The 23,644-nt window shown below is 41.6% G+C and overlaps 1 protein-coding gene across 5 annotated transcripts in view; it reads right to left on the reverse strand.

Annotated features, from left to right (window-relative positions):
- The window catches only part of LOC143934174 (myosin-binding protein C, fast-type-like), a 242,826-nt gene that overhangs the window by 185,442 nt on the left and 33,740 nt on the right, over nucleotides 1–23,644 (reverse strand). For 4 of the 5 annotated variants that reach the window (XM_077457560.1, XM_077457562.1, XM_077457559.1 and 1 more), the window contains 4 exons: nucleotides 22,168–22,368; nucleotides 5,926–5,955; nucleotides 5,546–5,578; nucleotides 3,893–3,964 (listed from right to left, as the gene is read on the reverse strand). In XM_077457560.1, the coding sequence (XP_077313686.1) occupies nucleotides 3,893–3,964; nucleotides 5,546–5,578; nucleotides 5,926–5,955; nucleotides 22,168–22,368 (336 nt within the window). The remainder of the gene's footprint in view (nucleotides 1–3,892; nucleotides 3,965–5,545; nucleotides 5,579–5,925; nucleotides 5,956–22,167; nucleotides 22,369–23,644) is intronic. The other variant, XM_077457563.1, reaches the window with a different exon arrangement.

The raw sequence follows: 23,644 nt of genomic DNA on the forward strand, positions 1-23,644 counted from the left end.
ATTACCATAAGTAATATACAAATAATTATTATATATTGTTTTTAAGGTGACTGACTATATTTTCAAAATCTGTACTCAAGCAGTTGGCTTAATGGACGAATTACTGAAGTTTGAAGTTATAACTTCCAACCAGTAATTTCACAGTAAATAGATAAATAATAAATTATTATGTTATAATATACTGTATAGCATATATATATATATATATATATATATATATATATATATATATATATATATATATATATATATATATATATATATATATATGATTTTGCTTGAATATAACAGTACCTTTTCAGCAGGCAGCAGATTCTCATTCTTCCTCTTAACTGTGTGAGAAATACATGGGATTGTGGGTAAATCTTATACCCATAAAGACATGTACAGTATCTCACAAAAGCGAGTACACCCCTCACATTTTTGTAAATATTTTATTATATCTTTTCATGTGATAACACTAAAGAAATGACACTTTACAATGTAAAGTAGTGAGTGTACAGCTTGTATAACAGTGTAAATTTACTGTCCCCTCAGAATAACTCAACACACAGGCATTAATGTCTAAACTGCTGGCAACACAAGTGAGTACACCCTAAGTGAAAGTGTCCAAATTGGTCCCAAAGTTTCAATATTTTGTGTGGTCATTATTTTCCAGCACTGCCTTAACCCTCTTGGGCATGGAGTTCACCAGAGCTTCACAAGTTGCCACTGGAGTCCTTTTCCACTCCTCCATGATGACATCACAGAGCTGGTGGATGTTAGAGACCTTGCACTAATCCACCTTCCGTTTGAGGATGCCCCACAGATGCTCAATAGGGTTTAGGTCTAGAGGCATGCTTGGCCAGTCCATCACCTACCTTTACCCTCAGCTTCTTTAGCAAGGCAGTGGTCCTCTTGGAGGTGTGTTTGGTTTTGTTATCATGCTGGAATACTGCCCTGCGGCCCAGTCTCTGAAGGGAGGGGCTCATGCTCTGCTTCAGTATTTCACAATACATGTTATCATTCATGGTTCCCTCAATGAACTGTAGCTCCCCAGTGTTGTAGCATTCATGCAGCCCCAGACTATGACATTCCCACCAATATGCTTGACTGTAGGCAAGCCACACTTGTCTTTGTATTCCTCACCTGCAGACTTCACAGCGATGTGATTGAAAAATGCAGGAGCAGTAGACTTATGAAATTATCACTATGGGGGTTATTTACGAAAGGCTAAGATAGAAACAAAGAAAACCTTTTTTGGAGGTTTTTTAGCAAAGAATAAAAAACCCAGCGATGATTAAATACCATCAAAAGAAGCACTATCTGTCTCAAAAAAATGCAAAAAATTTTAATTGGGTAGAGTGTTGCATGTCACGCAATTGTCATTCAAAATGTGACAGCGCTGACAGCTGAAAATTGGCCTGGGCAGGAAGGTTGTGAAAGTGTCTAGTGCTGAAGTGGTTAAACAAAAGAAGTTTTTTCCTTTTAGTTACATTTTAACTACTTTAGGACCGCCACATGTAAAAATACGTCGGCACAATGGCACGGACAGGCACAAGCACGTACCCATACGTGCCTGCCTTCCAGCGGGTGGGGGGTCCGATCGGACCCCCTCCCGCTTGCTGCGGCAGTCCGTTTCGCTTCAGGAGCGATCCGGGATGAGGGGATGGCCGTTGGCTCCTGGCGAATGAGAAGCTTCCCCTGCCTGTATAGTGTAAACACAGGCAGGAGGAAGTGATGTCACTCTCCTCGAGGCGGTCTTTTTTACCGGACAGCGAGGAGAGAAGACATAGTAAGTGCACCAACACTACACTGACATGTAGGTACACATAGGCACACTTTAACCTCCAGTCACCCCCTGATCACCCCCCCGATCACCCCCACCCCCCCTTCCAGTCACAGTGTCACTGATTGCAGTGATCATTTATTTACTGATCACTGCATTTAGTGTCAGTTGTAATTGTAAAAAGTGTCAGGGCAGTTAGTGTTAAGTCCAGGGTAGCCCCCTACCCCCCCAATAAAGGTTTAACTCCTTGATTGCCCCCCCAGGTAAACCTTTCACCCCCTTTTGCCAGTGTCACTAAGCAATCGTTTTTCTGATCGCTGCATTAGTGTCACTGGTGCCGCTAGGTAGCTAGTTATTTTTTAGGTTCACCGCCAGGTTTTTATAGTGTTAGGTACCCCCATATACTACCTAATAAAGGTTTTAACCCCCTGATTGCCCCTAGAGTTAACCCTTTCACCAGCGATCACCGTATAAGTGTCACTGGTGACGCTGGTTAGCCAGTTAGTTATTTAGGTTCCCCGTCAGGTTTTTATATAGCGTCAGGGACCCCCATATACTACCTAATAAAGGTTTTAACCCCCTGATTGCCCCTAGTTAACCCTTTCACCAGTGATCACCGTTAGTTTGCTTTTTATAGCATCAGGGCACCCACGATTTATTACCCAATAAAGGCTTAACCCCCTGATCACCCGGCGGGTGATATCAATTAGGTTATCAGATCTATACTAGCGTCCCCAGCAGTTTAGGGTTCCAAAAAAACGCATTGTTAGCGGGATAAGCCCAGATACCTTCTAGCACCTGCGTTTTGCCCCTCCACCCAGCCCACCCAAGTGCAGTATCAATCGATCACTGTCACTTGCAAAACACTAAACACATAACTGCAGCGTTCGCAGAGTTAGGCCTGATCCCAGTTTTTTTTGGTAGTGTTTTATATTTAAATCCTGAAGGCGGTGCTTGGTTTTCTGGGTCCCGTACGCAGCTAGGCTCCCAAAAAGTCCCCCACATGTGGTATCCTCGTACTCGGGAGAAGCAGCAGAATTTATTTTGGGGTATAATTTCACATATGCCCATAGCATGTGTGAGCAATATATCATTTAGTGACAACTTTGTGCAAAAAAAAAAAAATTTGTAATATTCCCGCAACTTGTGGCAAAATATAAAATATTCCATGGACTCAACATGCCTCTCAGTAAATAACTTGGGGTGTCTACTTTCCAAAATGGGGTCATTTGGGGGGGGGGGGGGTTGTGTTATTTTGGCATTATGAAACTGTGATAGGTAGTGAGGAGTGAAATCCTGAAGGCGGTGATTGGATTTCGGGGCGCCGTACGCGGCTAGACTCCCAAAAAGTCCCACACATGTGGTATCCCCATACTCAGGAGAAGCAGCAGAATATATTTTGGGGTGCAATTCCACATATAACTATGGCATGTGTGAGCAATATATCATTTAGTGACAACTTTTTGTCATTATTCAATCACTTGGGACAAAAAAAAAATATTCAATGGGTTCAACATGCCTCTCAGCAATTTCCTTGGGGTGTCTACTTTCCAAAATGGGGTCATTTGGGGGGGTTTGTACTGCCCTGCCATTTTAGCACCTCAAGAAATGAGATAGGCAGTCATAAATTAAAAGCTGTGTAAATTCCAGAAAATGTAGTTTGTAGACGCTATAACTTTTGCGCAAACCAATAAATATACGCTTATTGACATTTTTTTTACTAAAGACATGTGGCTGAATACATTTTGTCCTAAATGTATGACTAAAATTTATTTTATTTTTCTTATAACAAAAATTAGAAAATATCTTTTTTTTTTTAAATTTCAGTCTTTTTCCATTTATATCGTAAAAAATAAAAATTGCAGAGGCAATCAAATACCATCAAAAGAAAGCTCTATTTGTGGGAAGAAAAGGACGCAAATTTCGTTTGGGTACAACATTGCATGACCGCGCAATTACCAGTTAAAGCAGTCCAGTGCCAAATTGTAAAAAGACCTCTGGTCCTTAGGCTGACAATTGGTCCGGGGCTTAAGTGGTTAAATATCTGTCTGTAAAGCAGCCTCAAAAACACGCAGGAAATCAAAATGCTGGCGTTAGTATTGTTTGATATTCAGTAATACATACCAGTTTCCACATTTACACTTTGTGGTTTTTGCAACAACAACATCGTCATGTCAGGAGGTTCATGATCTGCATCTTAAATGAGAACAAATATTGATTAGAAAAAAGACATGCAAACATGGCACTCAATCTAATTATTTTTCTGCCTATTATTCCTATTATTAGTATTACTTGTTTACTGTCTAGAAGCTACCTTTATTTATTGACAAGCTTATAAATCCTTGAGTTTTGCAGTTTTATGTTTTGCTGCAAAGGCCCAATGAAAAACATAAAAAAAGACTTTACATTGCTTAAAGAAGACCTATATTCAAATGGTACCATAATGCTATGTTAACATTCATACTGGGATTAAATAATAAAGAATAATTTAAAACATATCTTTCTTTCCCCAGGTTTCCTCCAGTGCCGGAGACATGATAAAAAGCACATGCCGTTGCATGATCTCTGCTGAAGAGGAGGATCAGCCATTTTCAACTGAGACCTATTTCTTCAGAGGAACCAAGGCAAAGGCTCTTTGTTTTGTGACCAGAACTGGAGGGAATCCGAAGCAGAATTTTCATCAGCAGAGGTAATTATTCTGTTCTTCTGCTACTCCTTATGTATCCTTACTAGCAAGGTAAAGCATCTTAGTTTGCTCTCAATAAGTCCTTGGCTGATCACAAAGTAAATAAAATCTACAATTGCGCCAACTTATGTACAATATAGATAGATAGATAGATAGATAGATAGATAGATAGATAGATAGATAGATAGATAGAATAAAGGTTTAAAATGCAATAATACAATTATAACATACAGGAATCCATTAAGGATAAAATGGGAAAAAAATCATTTAGCGGCATATAATATAATTTTCAGATAATCTTCTCAATTAGGTTTACTTGCTTCTCAAGCTGTTTGATTCCAATGTGAATTCACATTATTTTGAATAATATTTATATCACATGCTTAGATGTGTTTTACAGATTTATTACAGTCTAGTGGACAGTCCAGTTTACAGAAATTCAAAAATATGCACACAAATATATGGAAAAAAGTATAGTAAAAAAAAAAAAATGTATATAGTAAAAACAGAATAACTGATTATAAACTTTTCATTAAAAAAATGTATAATCTTTGCTCACTAATTTCTTCTTTGCCTCTAGCTATGTTTATAAACACTAGGCTTTAGTTTGTGGTCCAGTTTAAATTCAAATATCCTTTCAACCCAGAGTCCTATTTGGCAATTCATCTGCTTGGCAATAGAACTTATCTTAATGCATCTTCCTTTCTATTGCTGTATCAGTATCATTGCTGTTCAGTTATAAATATTGTATTTTGTAGGTTTCTTTTAGAGAAATAATATTGCTCATTTGCATTTATTCTGTTAATGGTTTGTATTGCGATATTTCTGCCTTTATAAGCTATTTGTTTTGTTTTTTGTCCAAAAATAAGCAAGTTTCTGAATCCATAGAAAATATAATTACTAGATTGTCTCATACTGAGAAGTTATTAAAGTAGGTGTCAGCAGATCTTACATGTGAATAATTAACAAGGATGAAAACATATAGTCCATCTATGGTGATGGTCAAATGTTTTTTTTTTTTTTTTTTCAATTGCTGCATTAACTATACCATCTGATTTTTTGTGAAATATTTGTAAAGGCAATGAACTTACCATATGATGATGAAATTTCCTCAAAATAGTCCGCTGAAAATCAAATAAAAAAATGAACATTTATGAATAATGAAAGAAATAAGGTTGTTTCTCATCATAAGTGATACCGCGGAGCTGTAAAAAAAAAATGACTATATTTTCACATTTCAAAATCTTGTAATGCTAAATATATCAATCAAATGGCCCCATTATTTACTTTGTGGATATACTTGATTTTTCTGCCAAATTTAAAATATAAATGTGTTTGGCATTTGTTAGGCTTTTTCTTGGTGTGATAACAAAACCGCTAGATGTCACTAGTCCATTCTTCTTGATATAAGACATGTTTCTGCTGTGCCAGTCTTGAATTACTGTCAAACCGCTTCTGTTGGAAGACTTACCCATCTCCTTCTCATCTTCATCGTAAGACTCTGTAAGTCAAAAGATTAAAATGGAAACTCAGAAATATGTAGAGAATGGCATTGACATTTTCTATCCAGATGTGTACCGTGCGTTACACCAACTGTGAACTATAATTGTGCAATTATCAAGGCTTCATGACACTGACAAGCCAGCTGGTTTCCTGACATGACGATGTTTTCAGTCCGGGTTTTCCAATGACCTCTCATGCCCCATGCAAAATGGCTCTTCAACTGCACCTTCCAAACCGGCAAGAAGCTTGGTCCTTCGATGACAGATGATGAGCGTTTGAAAAATCCAGCATGCAAACACGAACAAGGGACCAACCACAGACATCTAGGATCACAGACAAACAAGACATCCAGTGCTTCCATGCAGTAAAATCAAACACAGCATAATCTGAACAGGACATTCTCAATAATTCTACATATATAACACAGGGAGAGGACATACAACTGGAATATCTTTTAAACACTAACATTTAACGCTAACATAGAACACTAAATCTCCAGCCAAGTGGCTACATACACAGATGAAACACACATATAGGAATTGTTATGAAGTTTAAATGATTTGTAAAGTAATGAACACCTACCCCTGTTGCTATACAGTGCCTTGAAAAAGCATTTATACCCCTTGAAATTTTCCACATTGTGTTATGTTGCAACCAAAAACGTAAATGTATTTTATTGGGATTTTATGTGATAGACCAACACAAAGTGGCACATAATTGTGAAGTGAAAGGAAAATGATAAATGTTTTTCAAAATGTTGTACAAATAAATCTGAAAACTGTAGCATTTGTGTTCAGCCCCCTTTACTCTGATACCCCTAACTAAAATCTAGTGGACACAATTGCCTTCAGAAGTCACCTAATTAGTAAATAGAGTCCACCTGTGTGTAATTTAATCTCAGTATAAATACAGCTGTTCTGTGAAGCCCTCAGAGAATCTTAGTGAACAAACACCATAAAGAGGGCCAAGGAACACACCAGACAGGTCAGGGATAAAGTTGTGGAGAAGTTTAAAGTGGGGTTAGGTTATAAAAAAAATAAGCTTTGAACATTTCACAGAGCACTGTTCAATCCATCATCTGAAAATGGGAAAAGTATAGTACAACTGCAAACCTACCAAGACATGCCTGTCCACCTAAACTGACAGGCCGGGCAAGGAGAGCATTAATCAGAGAAGCAACCAAGAGGCCCATGATAATTATGGAGGAGCTGCAGAGATCCACAGCTCAGATGAGAGAATCTGTCCACAGGACAACTATTAGTCATGTACTCCTTTATGGAAAAGTGGCATGAAGAAAGCCATTGTTAAAAGAAAGCCATAAGAGTTTGCGAGAAGCCATGTGGGGGACACAGCAAACATGTGGAAGAAGGTGCTCTGGTCAAATGAGACCAAAATTTTACTTTTGGCCTAAAAGCAAAATGCACTAGGGTTGATTTCCTAAAGGCAAATAGACTGTGCACTTTGCAAAGTGCAGTTGCACTCTGCAAGTGCAGTTACTCCAGTCCAGAGCTTTGTAAATGAGGTAAATTTTCACTTTGCAAAGAGTAACCAATCACATGCAAGGAAAATTAAAAAAAAATGATTTTTCTTACAGATGATTGGATGATGAAAGTCAGCAGAGCTTCTGCTCATTTACTAATCTCTGGAGCAGCTGCACTTGCAGAGTGCAACTGCACTTTGAAAAGTGCACAGCCTATTTGCCTTCGGTAAATCAACCCCTATGTGTGGTGGAAAACTAACACTGCACATCACCCTGAACGCACCATCCCCACTGTGAAAAATGGAGGTGGCAACATCATGTTGTGGGGATGCTTTTCTTCAAAAAGGAAGCTAGTCAAGAGTTGATGGGAAGATGATTGGAGCCAAATACAGGGCGACCTTAAAACAAAACCTGTTAAGCCTCAAACACATGATCGGATTTTCCAATGGGAAATGTGTGATGACAGGCTGTTGGTGGAAAATCCAACGGTGTGTATGCTCCATCAGACAATTGCTGTTGGATTTTAACAAATGTTACATTTTGGATAGCAGGTTTTAAAATTTTCCACGGACAATGTCTGCTGAGTCCAAATACGCATGCTCGGAAGCAAGGACGAGCCAGAAGCAGTTGGTCTTGTAAACTAGCGTTCGTAATGGAGAATAAACATTTGTGACGTGGCAAATTATGAAATCTTGAAATGCAGCGCACATTCTCTTCTTCTTTAATGTGATAATAATGAAGCTGGTTTGCTGGTGATACTGATGGCGTTATTCCTAATGCATTTTCAAAGGCTTTTTTTTCTAGTGATATCAAGATACAAAAGATATAAAAGATACAACTATGTTGGTGTCCTTTGTCAATTTTACATTGTATTTTTTTAAATGTAACTGCCTACTCCCAAACTGTCATTTAAAGTAAAACACATAGCCAAGTATTATTCTCCACAATTATTTTTATTGTGCATTAAAAAAAGAAATCAAATAAAATTAGACATGCTATCTGCCAATATAACCTAACCAAAAAGTGCATTCTGTGAATCCAAAAATATAGAAAATATACCAAATCAAATCATTATTCAACCAAAAAGAGTATGTCAAAGCAATAACTCCAGGGCCAATAATAAATAAACGTTATCTCCTCCGATTCTGCAACATGTCTGGTTGTCGAATAGCCACTCAGAAACAAACTGGAAAGCGCAAATGAAAAGCGCAAATCAACACTCATCAAACTTCTACTAAGACGAAATTAGCAGAAGCTGCCCAAAGAGCGTCGCTAAAGAGCTGAAAAACTTGGTAGTACGTCACTACATTCATGATTGTTGGCCAACAATTGTGTGCCATGTGTATGCAAGACAATTTTGGGCCAACGCCCTTTGGACAAAAGTCCACAGTTTTGTTGGCCAACAATCCAATCGTGTGTATGAGGCTTTAGAGTCTGCAAAAGACTTGAGACTGGGCAGAGGTTCACCTTCCAGCAGGACAACGACCCTAAACATACAGTCAGAGCTACAATGGAATGGTCTAGTCACAGTCCAGCCCAAAACCCAATTGAGAATCTGTGGCAAGACTTGAAAATTGCTGTTCACAGACACTCTCCATTAAATCTGACAGAGCTTGAGCTATTTTGCAAGGATGAATGGGCAAAAATGTCACTCTCTAGATGTGCAAAGCTGGTAGAGACATACCCAAAAAGAGTTGCAGCTGTAATTGCAGTGAAAGGTGGTTCTACAAAATATTGACTCAGGGGGCTGAATACAAATGTACACTTTTCAGATATTTATTTGTAAAATAAAATTGAAAACCATATATCATTTTTCATTTCACTTCACAATTATGTGCCACTTTGTGTTGGTCTATCACATAAAATCCCAATAAAAGACATTTACGTTTTTGGTTTTAAGCTGACAAAATATGGAAAATTGCAAGGGTTTATGAATACTTTTTTAAGGCAAGGTATGCCAAGTCCACTCTTTTTAGATCCTACAGTTTTACCTCCTAATTCTGTGAGTAGTATACAAACTGATAACCACACCATCCACAAAAGTGTGGCATTAAATAGCCATTTATTGCACTCTGCAGAGCAAGTTGTCTGTCCATGATTTATATTGGCAGGGCCAGATTAAGAGATTTTGGTAGGCCTTTTTATGGAAATAAAAAAAATGAAAATGTAAACAATTTTTGTTAAAAACAAAATTAAATTTTGTAATTACCATTAAAGCTGGTAGGGAAGGAAAAGAGGGTGCATGTCATGAAAAATCATAAAGACATGTAAAGCAAGGAAAGGAGGATGTATGTCATGTAACGGTAGGGAGGATGCATGTTGTGTAATAGGTCAAGAGGATGCATGATATTTAAAGGGTAAGTGTTGTAAAAAGGGAAAAGCAGGTGCATGTCATGTAAAGAGTAAGGGCTGGTGGAGCAAGAAAGGTAGGGTGCATGTCACATAAGGGGGAGGAGGATGCAAGTCATGTAATGGGTTAGAAGGATGCATGAGATTTAAAGCGGGATTCCGCTGCCATTTTTTGTTTTTTTTCCCTGTGTCACTGGTGGGCGATTCCTACGGTGTCTTTGCAGTCACAATCGGCATCTTTTTAACCCCCGGCGTGACGATTTCATTGCTAAGGAAATTTTAAAAAAAAGCAGTCCGGTGGTTTCCATTTTCACTGTGGGTGTTTGAAGCCCACAGGCATTTACTTTGTGGATGCGATGACGCTGAGCTCCCAGCATCCACCGCTCCATCTCGCACATGCTCATTGAGTGTCCTCTTTGTTTTTCTTCCTCTTGCCTCGTGTGCTATAGTGGTAATGGCAGATAGAGCTGCCTGCCCACTTTCAAAATGGCAATTTCGGACACGCCTTCGTCACGTGACCGGCGTCCTCCTTCCGAAATCTCACGAGATTTCGGCATGACTGTGTCCCCCACGGATTCCTGGGAAATAGCTAAAAAAGTTCCCAGGGACCATTGAGAAGCCGATAAACACGCCTACTCCCACGGGAGGAGAGCCCGGAAGTCGGCATAAACATTAAAAATAAAAGGTAAATACTGCATATTATTTTATTTCAATGGTCATAACTGCATCTATGTTCCAAAGCCATTTGAATAAGATGAACTTGCAATTTTCTGTACAAATCCGCTTTAAGGGGAAAATGCTGGTAGAGAATGAAAAGGGGGGGTGGGGGGGGGGGGTGGGGATATGTCAGCATCTTGTGTAAAGGTTAAGGAGAAAGCCTGTCATGTTATGGATCACCATAATGCAACGTATTTAAAGGGCTACTGGAGTAGGGAAGGCATGATTCATTGTATTTAAATATTAAGGAGGATGCATTTCATGTAAAATGTAAGGGTTGTTAGAGAAGGGAAAGAAGGATGCATGTCAGGTGATGGATCAGGGGGATGTATGCTATTTAAAGGATAAGGGTGGCAGTGTAGGGAAGGTATGATTTGTTGCATTTAAAGAATAAAGGGGATGCATGTCATGTAAAATGAAAGGAGGATACATGTCATGTAAAGGGTAAAAGCTGATAAGGAAGGGAAAGGAGGATGCATGCTATTTAATGAGTAAGGAGGATGCATGTCATGTATTGGGTCAGAAGGATGCACTGTATTTAAAGGGTAAATGCTAATGGAGCAGGGAAGGAATGATTCATTGTATTTAAAGGGTAAGGAGGATGCATGTCATGTAAAATGAAATGAGGATGCATGTCATGTAAAGGGCAAAGGCTGGTAGAGAAAGGAAAGAAAGATGCAAGTCATATAATGGGCATGGAGGATGCATGACATCCAAAGAGTAAAAGCTGGTGCAGCTGGGTACAAAGGATACATTTCATATATAGGGAAACTTGGATACATGCCATGTAAATGGAAAGGAAGATAGATGCACTTTAACCTCCCTGGTGGTATTATTGTGTCAGATTTTTGATGCTCAAAGTGGTACATTGTTTTGCATGGAAATTTGGCATTTTATATTGTAGGCCTGTAATTATTAGGAATAACTAATTTATATTTGTCCAAACCAGAGTCTAGTAGACATCCCAGGTATGATAAAGTTTGAAACACAAAATCATAAATTATAATATAATAAATAACTAGAAATAATTATAACAAATAATGGTATAATAATAATAAAATGTATTCAATAATGTAATCAAATCAAAAACACAGAAATTTGCTCAGTTGCAGAACTGGTGCTGTCGTTACTTTCAGTGTTTGAGGACAAATTTCTCCACGAATCACTATCGCTCAATTCCGCAATTGATTCTAATTTATTATCGTTCTTTTCTAGCTGGTCTAAAACCACTTTTGATGTAAAGGGACACTTTTTGGTTGCTATGGACAGTCTCAAGTTTCCAAGCAGAAATATAACAGTATATATAATATAAAACTGTATGCAGGGCACTGGACAAAGTATTAGGTACAAAAAGGAGGTGAAAGTATTTGATACAGTAATGTAATCTATAAAATTACAGAGTACTGTATGTATTATGTGTTTTCATTTTTTCAGTTTTTAGCGCCGGGCTCCGTCCCCGTGCATCGCGACGTTCGCAGGGAACGGAGCACCTCACTGTAATACATCGAGCAGGGTACACAGCCCATGGACACAGCGGGAAGACATCACAGGATCCTGGGGACAAGGTAAGTAACTTTCCCTGGATCGGGGTTACCACTTTTGGTAATGAAAATACGCCAGGGAGGTTAATAGGGTAAGGACTGTCGACAGGGGGCGTGGCCGGATGCGGGAGTGAGTGAGTGAGTGAGTGCGAATGCTGGACGCCCGCTCTTAGCCTCCCCTCACTCTCCCTTTATGTAAAGAAATTTCCCCGTTAATAGAAGTGGCGCCTAGCCTGGGTTCCCAGCCGGGCTCCGAGCTCAATACAGCGGCCCCAGCTTCCTTACTCCGGAGCTCGTCGAAAACCATCAAGCGGAACTTGGCGTTAGCTCTCGCGGGATCTCGTACCAGCGTGAGCCCAGTGTCATCTGTGACGCGTCACTAGGAGCGAGTTGAACCGAAGGAGCCCGCGGGAGCCCGAAGGAACCCTTCCAGCAGACCCGGGACGCTCTGAGAACAGATACAGCAGCTTGAATTAAGAAGACCCAGGCGGCGGCCCGTAGTAATTCACGAAGAAGCCTATGGTATCTACCTAGGCTAACGGTAAACCGGGAGTGAGCCGCGGGGTGAGAGGCAAGCAAGGAGGAGGGGCAGTACCCGGGAATGGGCATATGAACGTTTAAATATACTGGTCCAGTGTTATTGACCCACTAAGCTTGCTTGTTGGGAGATAGAGGCTGCCAAACTCTCGGTGCTTCCGGGGCTTATTGAAACGGCTCTCCCCCCCCCCCTTTTTTTTTTTTTTTTCCTTCATATGACTGTATTGCTGTGTCTACAGCGTGACGAACTGTGTTAGCCAACTACGCAAATTCAATACAGCGCTGAGAAGCAGATAATCTGTCGGTGGAATAATCTCCTGTTTTCACGCTAAATCTGTATGGTCAGCTTGTTGTCCCCTTGGTTTGGGGCCACTGCACTATTTTTTGCTTCACCGCACGGACTTGTACCATATTGACAAATTAGGGGAGGGGGGGAGGAAGAAAGGGGGAGGAGGGGAAAGCGAAGGAAGGAAAGGAGAAGTAAGCAAGAGAGAAGGGAGGAAAGAAAGGGGGAGGAAAAAAGCTGACTGTTTGGAACTGCGCCTCTACTGGTTCTCTACCCTTTTCATTGGTGGTCAGCTAGCCTCCTTTCCCCCCTTTTTTTTTCGGTTGTACCCTTCCTTCCCCTCTCCCTTTTTCTTTTTTTTGGGGTGACTTTATCGCAATTTTCCAACACCACTACTCGTAGCCACTTCTCTACCATGCTTAGCAAGCGGGCCAATGAGGACGGGCTGATTGGTGAGGGGAACCAAAAAACCCGGGCAGCCAAAGAGAAAGCAAACCAGGCATCTGCTACTGTGGCAGCAAAATTGGAACGCTTTGCCCATGCAACTTCCCCTACCAGGAAAGGGCCCCATCAGTCAGCAGGGCAAACAAAGATACAGGGGGGCACTACGGAAAGGAGAAGCATCACTCAACTAGCATCTAACCCAGGTCGATCACCTAGTGGAAGCAAGATGCATGATCCAGCTGCCGTAGTAAGCAAGATAGCGCACAATATAATAGCTCCGGTGGAATCCCCTCCGCTAGAGGATGATGAACCCACATTGCGCGATATATTGCAGGCAGTCAATGAATGCAAGGTGTCTATAGGTGGCCTTGATAACCAGTTAGGCAGTATTAAAACTGAACTGCACTCCATGGGCCAACTACTGAGTAACACAATGGCAAGAACCATGGTCCTGGAATGAAGACTAAGCACGATTGAGGACGATCTCTCCCCATTACAGCAAAAAATAAATGTGCTACAGAAACAAATGGCCATACAGTCAGCAAAATTAGATGCGTTGGAAAATAGTAACCGTAGGAATAACATCCGCCTGATTGGCCTCCCAGAGGGAAGCGAGGGGCCTAACCCTATAAATTTTCTGGAAAACTGGTTCAGGGAACTTTTGGGCAATACCCCTTTTACCACTCTCTTCGCTATTGAAAGGGCCCATAGAGTTCCCGCAGGCCCGCATCCATCAGATGGCCGTACCAGACCTCTGATATTGAGACTTGTGAATTATAATGATCGTATTATTTTGCTACGAAGGACTAGGGAACTGAATGATGTCTTTTATAAAGGATCTAGGGTTTCGTTCTACCCAGACTTCTCACCAGATCTACAGAAACAGAGAGCCGAGTTTATCCCCATTAAGCGAACCCTCCGTAAATACAAGTTAAACTATGCACTGTTGTATCCTGCCCGGCTACGAATAACCGCTTTGGGCTCAACTTTTTTTTTTGGCACTCCATGGGAGGTGGAAAAGTGGCTGGAGGAACATAAGAGTGATTTCTAGCTATTTTGTAACCACTAGGACTGGCTAATAGGGCCGGCTCCCTGGGGACCCTTCTTCTCTTCCCCTCCTCTCCCTTTTGGGGGTGGTGGGGAGGAGTCGAGGGGCAGGAGGGCTGTGCCCGTCAATTTTTTTTTTTTTTTTTTTTGTGAGCATTGTATAATATCTGCACGAGAAACAATTCTATTGAGTAGAGATGTGGAATATTTATTATGGTAGTTAGATCTAGTCTGAGGCACGCGATTATAATGTCATTTAGAACTAATTAGCACTTATTAGCAAAGAGGGGTGAGCAAGGGTGTTGGCAGAAATGTTGGTATAAATAGTACAATACAATGTAAATATCACTATAAATCTCACATAAGTTTTGGAGGGGTCGTCACTGAATACCCCCCTTCTTTTTTTTTTTTTTTTCTCTTTGAAGTAAGAGAGTACTGTATAATATTTGCACTTGAAATAACTCCATTTAGTAGCAATGGGGAATGTTTATCATGGTTGTATGAGGTATGTTACTATAAGGTCACTCTTCACTGATTAGTATAGGGGGGTCAGAAAGGGAGATGGTATGCACGGTACAATATAGTATAAATATTATTAGAAATGCTTAATAGTTAAGTATCGGGGGTACTGGTATTGAATATTTTCTGCCATCCCCCCTTTCTCCTTTTTTTTTTTTTCTTTAGGCCAGCTCGGGCCTACGCTACATTGGAGGTGGAGTGGCTGAGGGGGGTTGAGGCGAGGCAATCCGGGGAGTCTAGGGGTCCCCAGGTAATTTGGGTGAGAGGGGGGAGCGGGGACGGGTGTCCAGGGTTTCGGTGAGTATGGAAAGTCGGGCCACAATAGTGACCCCCAGGGGATGCCCTGATGGGTGGGGGGGGGGGCGGGAGGAGGAGGGGGGGGGAGGGGTCGTTCAGTTGGGTTGGGGGGGGTGGGGGGACGAGAGGGGGGGGAGAAGGGGTGGGTAGTAGGGTTAAGGGGGGCACCTCGAGCACGTATAGCTGGTACAACGGAATCGGGGGGGGCGGGGCGGTGGGCCCGTCGTGGGAGGGCGGGCCCCCTCCTCTCCCTCTCCCTTGTCCCGTCCGGTTTGGATAGTAGCAACATCTATGGGTAGTGTACACATCATATCATGGAATGTGAGGGGACTGGGAGATCCAAAAAAGAGGGCAGCAGTTTTGCTGGAAACAGAAAGGGGAGGTCCCGGCCTGCTCTTTTTTCAAGAGACACATCTAACCCCTAGTACAGCCCCATTGTTAAGGAACCGGAGGTTTTCGGCATACTACCATTCCTTTTACACATCATACTCTAGAGGGGTGAGTGTTCTTGTTAAAAGAGGCACGTATTTTCTGTGCAAGGAGTCCTCTATTGATAAAGAGGGAAGATTTGTTTTTTTATACGGCCTGCTGTGCGGGCGTCAATGCATCTTAGCCAATATTTATATACCCCCTCCCTTTAAACTGGAAGTAATGGTCAAACTGATGGCGTTCTGCTTAGATAAGCCAGATGTCCCATGGATAGTAGTAGGCGATTTCAACGAAACGCTGGATCCGCATATGGATAGATTTCCTCCCCCATTGGTGACCAAAATAGGGCGCTTGCAGGGCTTCGTCTCCGAAATAGGGTTAAATGATCTATGGCGAACACGTCATCCTCAAGCAAGACAGTATTCTTGCTTCTCCAGTACTTATTGCACACTATCAAGAATTGATATGGTGCTGGGTAATAAAGTAGCCGCGGAGGTGGTCCAGGAGATAGAATACGGAGCAAGGGGGGTCTCAGACCACTCCCCCTTGTCCATGATACTATCTTTGGGTGCTAGACCAGGTCCAAGAGAGTGGAGGATAAACCCGGGTTGGCTGGCATTAATGGGTGGCCCAAGTCCCCCCCAGGACAAGATAGGGGAATTTCTTCAAATAAATAGGGGCTCTGCCCCTCTGGGTATAGTCTGGGACTCCCTAAAAGCCTATATTAGGGGCACATTAATACAACAAGTCGCAATTATTAAGAGGAAAGCTCGAGAGCAGGACCTAGCAATGAGAAATAAGGTCGCCCAGTCAGAGCAGGCATACATAACAGCTCCATCGACTGTAAGCCAGCGGGAATGGGTGGCCAGTCAACAAGTCTATAAAATAGCTCTCCTAAAAAAAGCAGAGAATAGGCGGATATTTCAGCGTCAGCATTACTTTGGCGAAGGAGAGAGGGTAGGTAGAACCCTCTCTCTCCTGGTTCAAACTAATGGTGCGCCAACAGTAGCCCAGGTAATTAAGTCTCCTACAGGCGATCTTGTCTCCAGCCCCCCCGCGATTATGAGGATACTTTATGATTACTATAAAAATTTATATAAATCCGTCATCCAGGGACAAGGTAACTCAGCTACCGATTTTTTACTTCGGTCAGCAATACCAACTTTGTCAATGGATGACAAATTATCCCTTGAGCTACCACTTACGCTGGAAGAATTAAAAAATGCAGTAGCCGCAATGCCCAACGATAAATCTCCAGGGCCAGATGGCCTCCCAGTAGAAATCTACAAACGTTATGGGGATGTCCTACTACCAGAACTCCTCGTGACATTGAATCACGCATTGGAGACGGGGGAGCTCCCCGCCTCGATGCGGGAGGCCAATATTATTTTAATCTTGAAGGAGGGCAAGGACTGCCAGGAAGTTCCATCATACCGACCGATATCCCTGCTATGTTCGGATATCAAAATACTAGCCAAAGCACTTGCAACTCGGTTAAATACACACATCCATAAACTCATACATCCAGATCAGTCGGGCTTTATCCCGGGTAGGGCAACCAGCACCAATATTAGAAGAGTCTTTCTTAATGTCCAATTACCCAGAGATAATGAGGGGGTGGGGGCTATCTTAGCACTCGATGCTACTAAGGCCTTTGATAGCTTGGAATGGGGCTATCTGTGGAGGGTCCTAGAGAGGTTTGGATTTGGCCCCGTATTTATCCAGTGGATAAAATTAATGTACAATAAACCTAGGGCCAAAATTAAGATGGGTACTGAAGTCTCTGAATCATTCCAACTGGAGAGAGGTACAAGGCAGGAGTGCCCGTTGTCCCCCCTCCTATTTGTATTGGCCATGGAGCCCCTTGCGGCTCTGGTAAGATCTTGCCCGGATATACAGGGATTTCGGCGGGGTAGCGACGAGGAAAAAATTGCCTTATTCGCGGATGACCTCCTATTTTTTATTGGCGATGTGGACTCTACCCTGAATAGAGTGATCCATCTGATGGGCGAGTTTGGTCAACAATCGGGCTTAGAGATCAACTGGGGCAAATCAGCTCTTCTACCACTGTTCAGGTATGGGGAACAGGGGGTGCCCTCAACGATAGTAGGCCTGGAGACGGTGACTAAGCTGAAGTATCTGGGCATCTGGATATCTGGGGACGTAAGTCAATATGCCAATGAGAACTTGGCACCACTACTGTTGAAAATGAAGACGAAACTTAATAGATGGTGTGGCCTCCCTCTCTCGGTGGAGGGACGCTGCAGCCTAGTAAAAATGCTTTGGCAACCCCAAATACTTTACATTTTACACAACTCTCCAATTTGGATTAACCAGAAATGGTTCCAAACCATGGATTCGCTTATTCGGGAATTAATTTGGAAAAAGGGGCATGCTCGGATAGGGTTGCATACGCTGCAGCTCCCCGTCGCGGAGGGAGGGTTGGCCATACCCCATTTGGGTGCATACTTCCTGGCTGCCCAACTCCAGCACTTAGCAGGGGCAGGGCTCCAAGAGGGGGGGCCTACAAACCATAAGTTGATGATGCTGGGAGCACCTCATAAACTGGTACCCGAAGCCCTGGAGGCTAACGCCTTTTCTTACAGATGCCCTACTAATACTCTAATGAGGAAGGTATGGCAGCAAGCAAAGCAGAAGTTAGGATATGCGGGAATAACTACTTATACCCCTCTATGGTGTAATCGCCACCTGCCCGAATTAAACAAGGTAGATAAAGCTCCGGAATGGGATAGTCAGGGGATTAATAGAATAGTGCACCTCTATGAGGGGAACGTAATGAAACCCTTCGAAACTATCAGACAGGAATTTAATGTCCCTAATAGGTCGTTCTACAAATATTTGCAGTTGAGACATGCAATTCAAGCCCAATACGGGTCACTCGCTATTGAGCGAACTGAAATCCCCCAGCTCCAGGCCCTTATAGATCGTAGGCATGTAAAAGGCCAGATTTCGCGGCTATATACAAAGCTTAGAGGCAGTTTCTTGAAAGGTGAAGGCCCAGCCAAGAGTAGGCAGGGTTGGGTGGGGGATGTTGGCCCGATATCTCGGAAACAATGGGCTAAAACGCTTGAACAGGGGCATTTGGCCTCTATATCTCCATCCCAGCGAGTGTCCCATTTGTTCCTTATATACCGGGCATATTACACCCCCCAGAAGCTATGGAAAATGGGCAGGAAACCTAGGGATGAATGTCCTAGATGTGGGGCACCGGGTGATCTCTTCCACATGGTATGGAAATGCCCAAAACTGTATAGCTATTGGTTAGAAATAGTCATTAAAATAAATAGAGCTTTTAAGACCACCCTGAAACCCGAGGCCAGGGCCTGTTTACTGGGGATATTTGAAGGGGTAAATATTCCTCTGCCAATTAAGCCATCCGTCCTGAAGTGCTTATATCAAGCTAGGCGACTGATAGCAATTAATTGGCAAGCTAAGGATCCCCCGGATACTGGACAATGGGTTAATGCAATTAACTCTTTAATATGGTGTGAGAGAGCAATGCTTATAAAGCTAAATAATTTAAGAAAATTCGAGATATTATGGTATCCTTGGCTGAGTGATATGGGGTTCCCTTTGGAGTGAGGTCAATATATGAATGGTTTAGAACCCGCTGGGTGGGTGGTAGGGAGGAGTTTCCCTTCCCCCTTACGTGGATCCTTTTTTTTTAGGGGTGGACTTTGGAGAGGATTCTCCTTTCCTCTACTCTTCCCTTTTTCAAAAATTTCCTTTTCTCTTTCTCTTTTTGTTTATACGGATATAGCTATCTGGCTACGACTGAGACGGTTGTTGCCGGCGCTGCATGCTCGAGGCGGGCTGGGTGGGTGGGAGGGAGGTTTGGGGGGGGTAGGGTGGGGGGAAAGCACATCAAGGGGAGGCATTGATGAGTAGGCGGTGCATAGCAGCTTCAGTGCACTAACTTGCTCGATACGTAATTTGCCTCTTCTTCTCCTTTTCTATACAGTACAATATTGTTATTTATGTATGGAAAATCTTTAAAAAGTATATCAATTAAAGTAGGGCAAGAGGTGGGAAAGAGAAGGAAGGGGTAGGTTGGTGTTGAGCGGGGGAGGGGGGGGTCTCGCCCCCCATCCCACAACACAACTCCTAGATGGAGTGATTGGGTGTGGGGACGACGCCTTCACCCCTCGCCTATCGCCAACAATATATTTAACACTTAAGCCCAAATGTGATTTATGCTATGTTAACGTTATTACTCAACTGTATCTTACCTTTTGTTCTAGAATGTATTAGGCTACGCTACCCTGGCCCCTTAACTTATCTTTTTGTATTTGCGAAAATCTCAATAAAAATCATTGAAGTTAAATAGGGTAAGGACTGGTGGTGCAGGGTGAGAAGGATATTCTATGTACAGGGCTGGAGAAGCTGGGTGAGGAGGATGTTATGCATAGGAAAAGAAAGATGCACTGTATTTAAAGAGTAAGGGGCTGATGGAGCAGGATATGCTGTGTAAAGGGCGAGAAGCATAGCTGTCATGGAAAAGGCTGGAGGAGAAGGGTAAGGAGGATGAGCACCCTTCCACTGCTAATATGACATATAAGAGATTAGGAATGAGAGGCCCCCAGTATAGAAGGAATGTAGGGCAGAAAGGGGGTGATGTTTCCAAGAAGAGCCAGCAAACTTGATGCTAGTGAGGGCAGCACAGGACACCTTCAGCAGGTGAGAGCGGCCTGGAAGGGTGGATCTGAAGCAATATTATATGTTTGCATTACAGTCTGCCTCCTATTTGTTCTCTGGATTATTAGTGAGCATCGCTGCTTTAAATTCTCTCCTCTTTCATCTATCAGTTTTTAGAGCTCCTGCTAAGCCCCTGTTCCCACCTTTCAGCTAGGAGTTACCCCTAAAAGCTCAAATTCAGCTTTCAACACGTAGGGTGGGCCATTTTAAATTTAGATTTCAAATAATTACGCCACTTGAACTGCAAAATAATGTAATTTTTTCAGAAGGGTGTATTTGTATATTTGCCTTTAATGAAAAACATGATATATCCCTTGCCTCCCACCAAGGTAGCAATTGGGGAATGGAATAAATGGTTAGACGCTAAGCCTCAGTGCTGTCCCATGCCATGTGTGTCATTCATAGTTCAGTTCAGTACTATTAAGCAAAGTGCTATAACGTAGCATAGCCTATGGCAAGCAATGAGAAATCAGTTTTCTAAGGCTCAGAAGAATAATGAAAATTAACTTATGGTCTGTTAAGATTGGTAACTGGACTCCTTTTATTTGCCCGATAATTACAGTGGAGCTCCAGCCACAATTTTATATTAGTTTGGAATAGGATATGGAATACTTAGAACCTCTGTTAGGTTTTTATTGTTGCCTGTGGCTCCATTGAGAAGGTTTGTTCTTATTTCCTGACTCTATGGCCAAACAGCACAAGAAGGAAAACCCTAAAAAAGTAAAAAAAAAAACCCCAAAACATTGGAATGCCACAAGATGTATAACTTTGGTTTCCCAAGAAACCAGACATTTATTCCAAAATAGATGTACATATATTGACATGCATTAACACAGAGAAAATAATCAATCACACATATCAGACAGACATGGGACACACTATTAACCTAGAACAAACAGAAGGTAAATAATCTAGTAAACTAGCGCAGATAATTTGGTTTAAAAAGGTATATGCTCATCCACCACACAGGAAGCCTAAGGCTCCCCTGTCCATCTGAAAGGTACTCATATAGAATGCTGAAAAATCTTCTCAGAGGATGAGCATATCAGTTTGTCAATTATTATGTCTCCAAACTTTCTAAGCAAAAGGCCAGTTTATTGTCCTTTAGACTTTAGGGGGGGCCGGATTGTGGCCAGCAGGAGCAGAAATTGTCCTGCCATCAGTGGGAGTAAACGTCACCCCATTTGGTATTAGGGGAGGCGCAGTGCCCTATCATTTGTATCATTGGCAGTAATGGTTCCCCATTGTTGATGTCAGTTGGCACAATAGTGTCTCATATCAGTGGGAGCAATAGTGCTCCAAGGGCCAGATAAAGACAAGCAAAGGGTCACATCTAGATCCAGGGCCACAATTTGGAGAACACTGAACTACATTGTTGTTTGTTTGCATCATAAATGGCAGATCAGCAACATGACCTTGTGTAGATTACAATTTTAAGATCAGGCCGACCTTCTCATCAAGCACATAAAGACATGTATGTACAAATACGTATAACAGTCACAAAACATTGACATAAGCAACAAATAAGACAAAGTGCATGCAAAAAACATACAATTTACAACCATACATTTCGATATAGAAACGTATTTATTGACAGGTAACAAGAAAAAAACGACGGTGACAGTACAAAAGAACATTCAAATATTTTTTAACAACTCATAAATAAATAAAAAAAAGAAATTTTACATTTTATTTTGAATGTTTCATGCATTTCCAAAAACAAAAACAAAATATTGTTTGTGACCTTAAAGATTTTACTTGTTAACTCACAAAAAAAAAAATTCCCAGGCTAAATTTGTAAAACTTATTTCACACACTAATTCAAGTAGACTTATTAGGTCTCCTCACCTTTTTCTTCATCCTTTGTGGTTTCTTCTGAAGTTGGTGTTACAGGTTCCTCTGGAGCTGGTGGAGCTTCAGCTGGAAGCGGTGATGCGGGAGACTGTTCAGGCACCTTTGCAGGTTCTTCTGCAGCAGCCTTTGGAGCTTCCTCTGCTTTTGCAGGGGCCTTTGCAGGCTTCTTCACAGGGCCAGCCCCCTTCTTACCTGCTGTATAAAAGATGGGGAAAACGTTTAAACTATCCAATAAAAACTGATGAATAGGTCATAAAGGAAGTTTAAAGGCGATTCCACTAACAGTATACAATCCCAGTAAAATGGTCAAATATATGGACAGAGACCAGCATCAAAATCTACAAGAAGTATGACACCAACATCCTTTAGAAATAGAAGAGAAATTTAGGAAATATGGGACTTTATGGGTTCATTACAATGTAGAAATCACTCAAGGGTGCATGTAAAAATATAAACAACATTTTATTAAATGAACAATATCATAAAACCGATGCATACAATACAATCATAGCCATAGGTGTGCACTAACATCCTATTAAAGACAACGATTTACTGTAATCACATTCATATTTTCATCACATTCATGATTTCTACATGTTTCGCTGTGTGGCTTCCTCAGGAAAGAACGTGAAGATTCATTTGTCAAATATGAAGCCCTATAATCAATCAACTTTAAATGTGCACAAAAAACTGAAAAACAAGAAATCAGCAATAATTAACATATCATATATTATTATACACATATGGCTGAAATTGCACACATGGCAAGTAACACCTAATGGAAATTAGGTTTCTACCTCTGAGTATGGGAACCTGGATGGAATTAAAACATGAATAGGGAGTGGAATCTTGTGATGCAGGTGTTTATAAGTCTGTCATGAATTCTCACATCTCATTCTTATCCAGTTAATTTGATGTGATTATTATATGTTTATATTGTCAGGTCATTTTCAGAACTGCTTTTTACATAATGTTTTATACCCCTCCCTACAGGTGACCCCGGCAACTTTTGGCGGTTTTGGCTGTGCGGATGCACTGCATCACAGGATTCCACTCCCTATTCACGTTTTAATTCCATCCAGGTTCCCATACTCAGTTAAAGAGGTAGGAACCTAATTTCCATTAGGTGTTACTTGCCATGTGTGTAATTGCAGCCATATGTGTATAATAATATATGATATGTTCATTCTTGCTGAACTAATTTCTTGTTTTTCTGTTTTTTGTGCACATTTAAAGTTGATTGATTTCTCTTCCAATCCCAGTAAGATGATAAATTAGGTTGCACAATCTGAGGAATTCATAAAGGGTGTGTTGCAGACACCTTTTATAATTCCGTCAGGGAACAGTACCAGAAATGATGTTGCTTGTACCCAATTCATCCATCAGTGGGAGTAAACATCGGAAGTGACGATGCTTGTGCCCAATTCATGTACGTGTCTGAGACAGGTACATGAATTTATCAGTGTCTGTA

The sequence above is a fragment of the Lithobates pipiens genome, unplaced genomic scaffold (genome assembly GCF_037356315.1).
Source record: "Lithobates pipiens isolate NorthernLeopardFrog02 unplaced genomic scaffold, aLitPip1_a1.2 Scaffold_27, whole genome shotgun sequence".
NCBI classification, from domain to species: domain Eukaryota; kingdom Metazoa; phylum Chordata; class Amphibia; order Anura; family Ranidae; genus Lithobates; species Lithobates pipiens.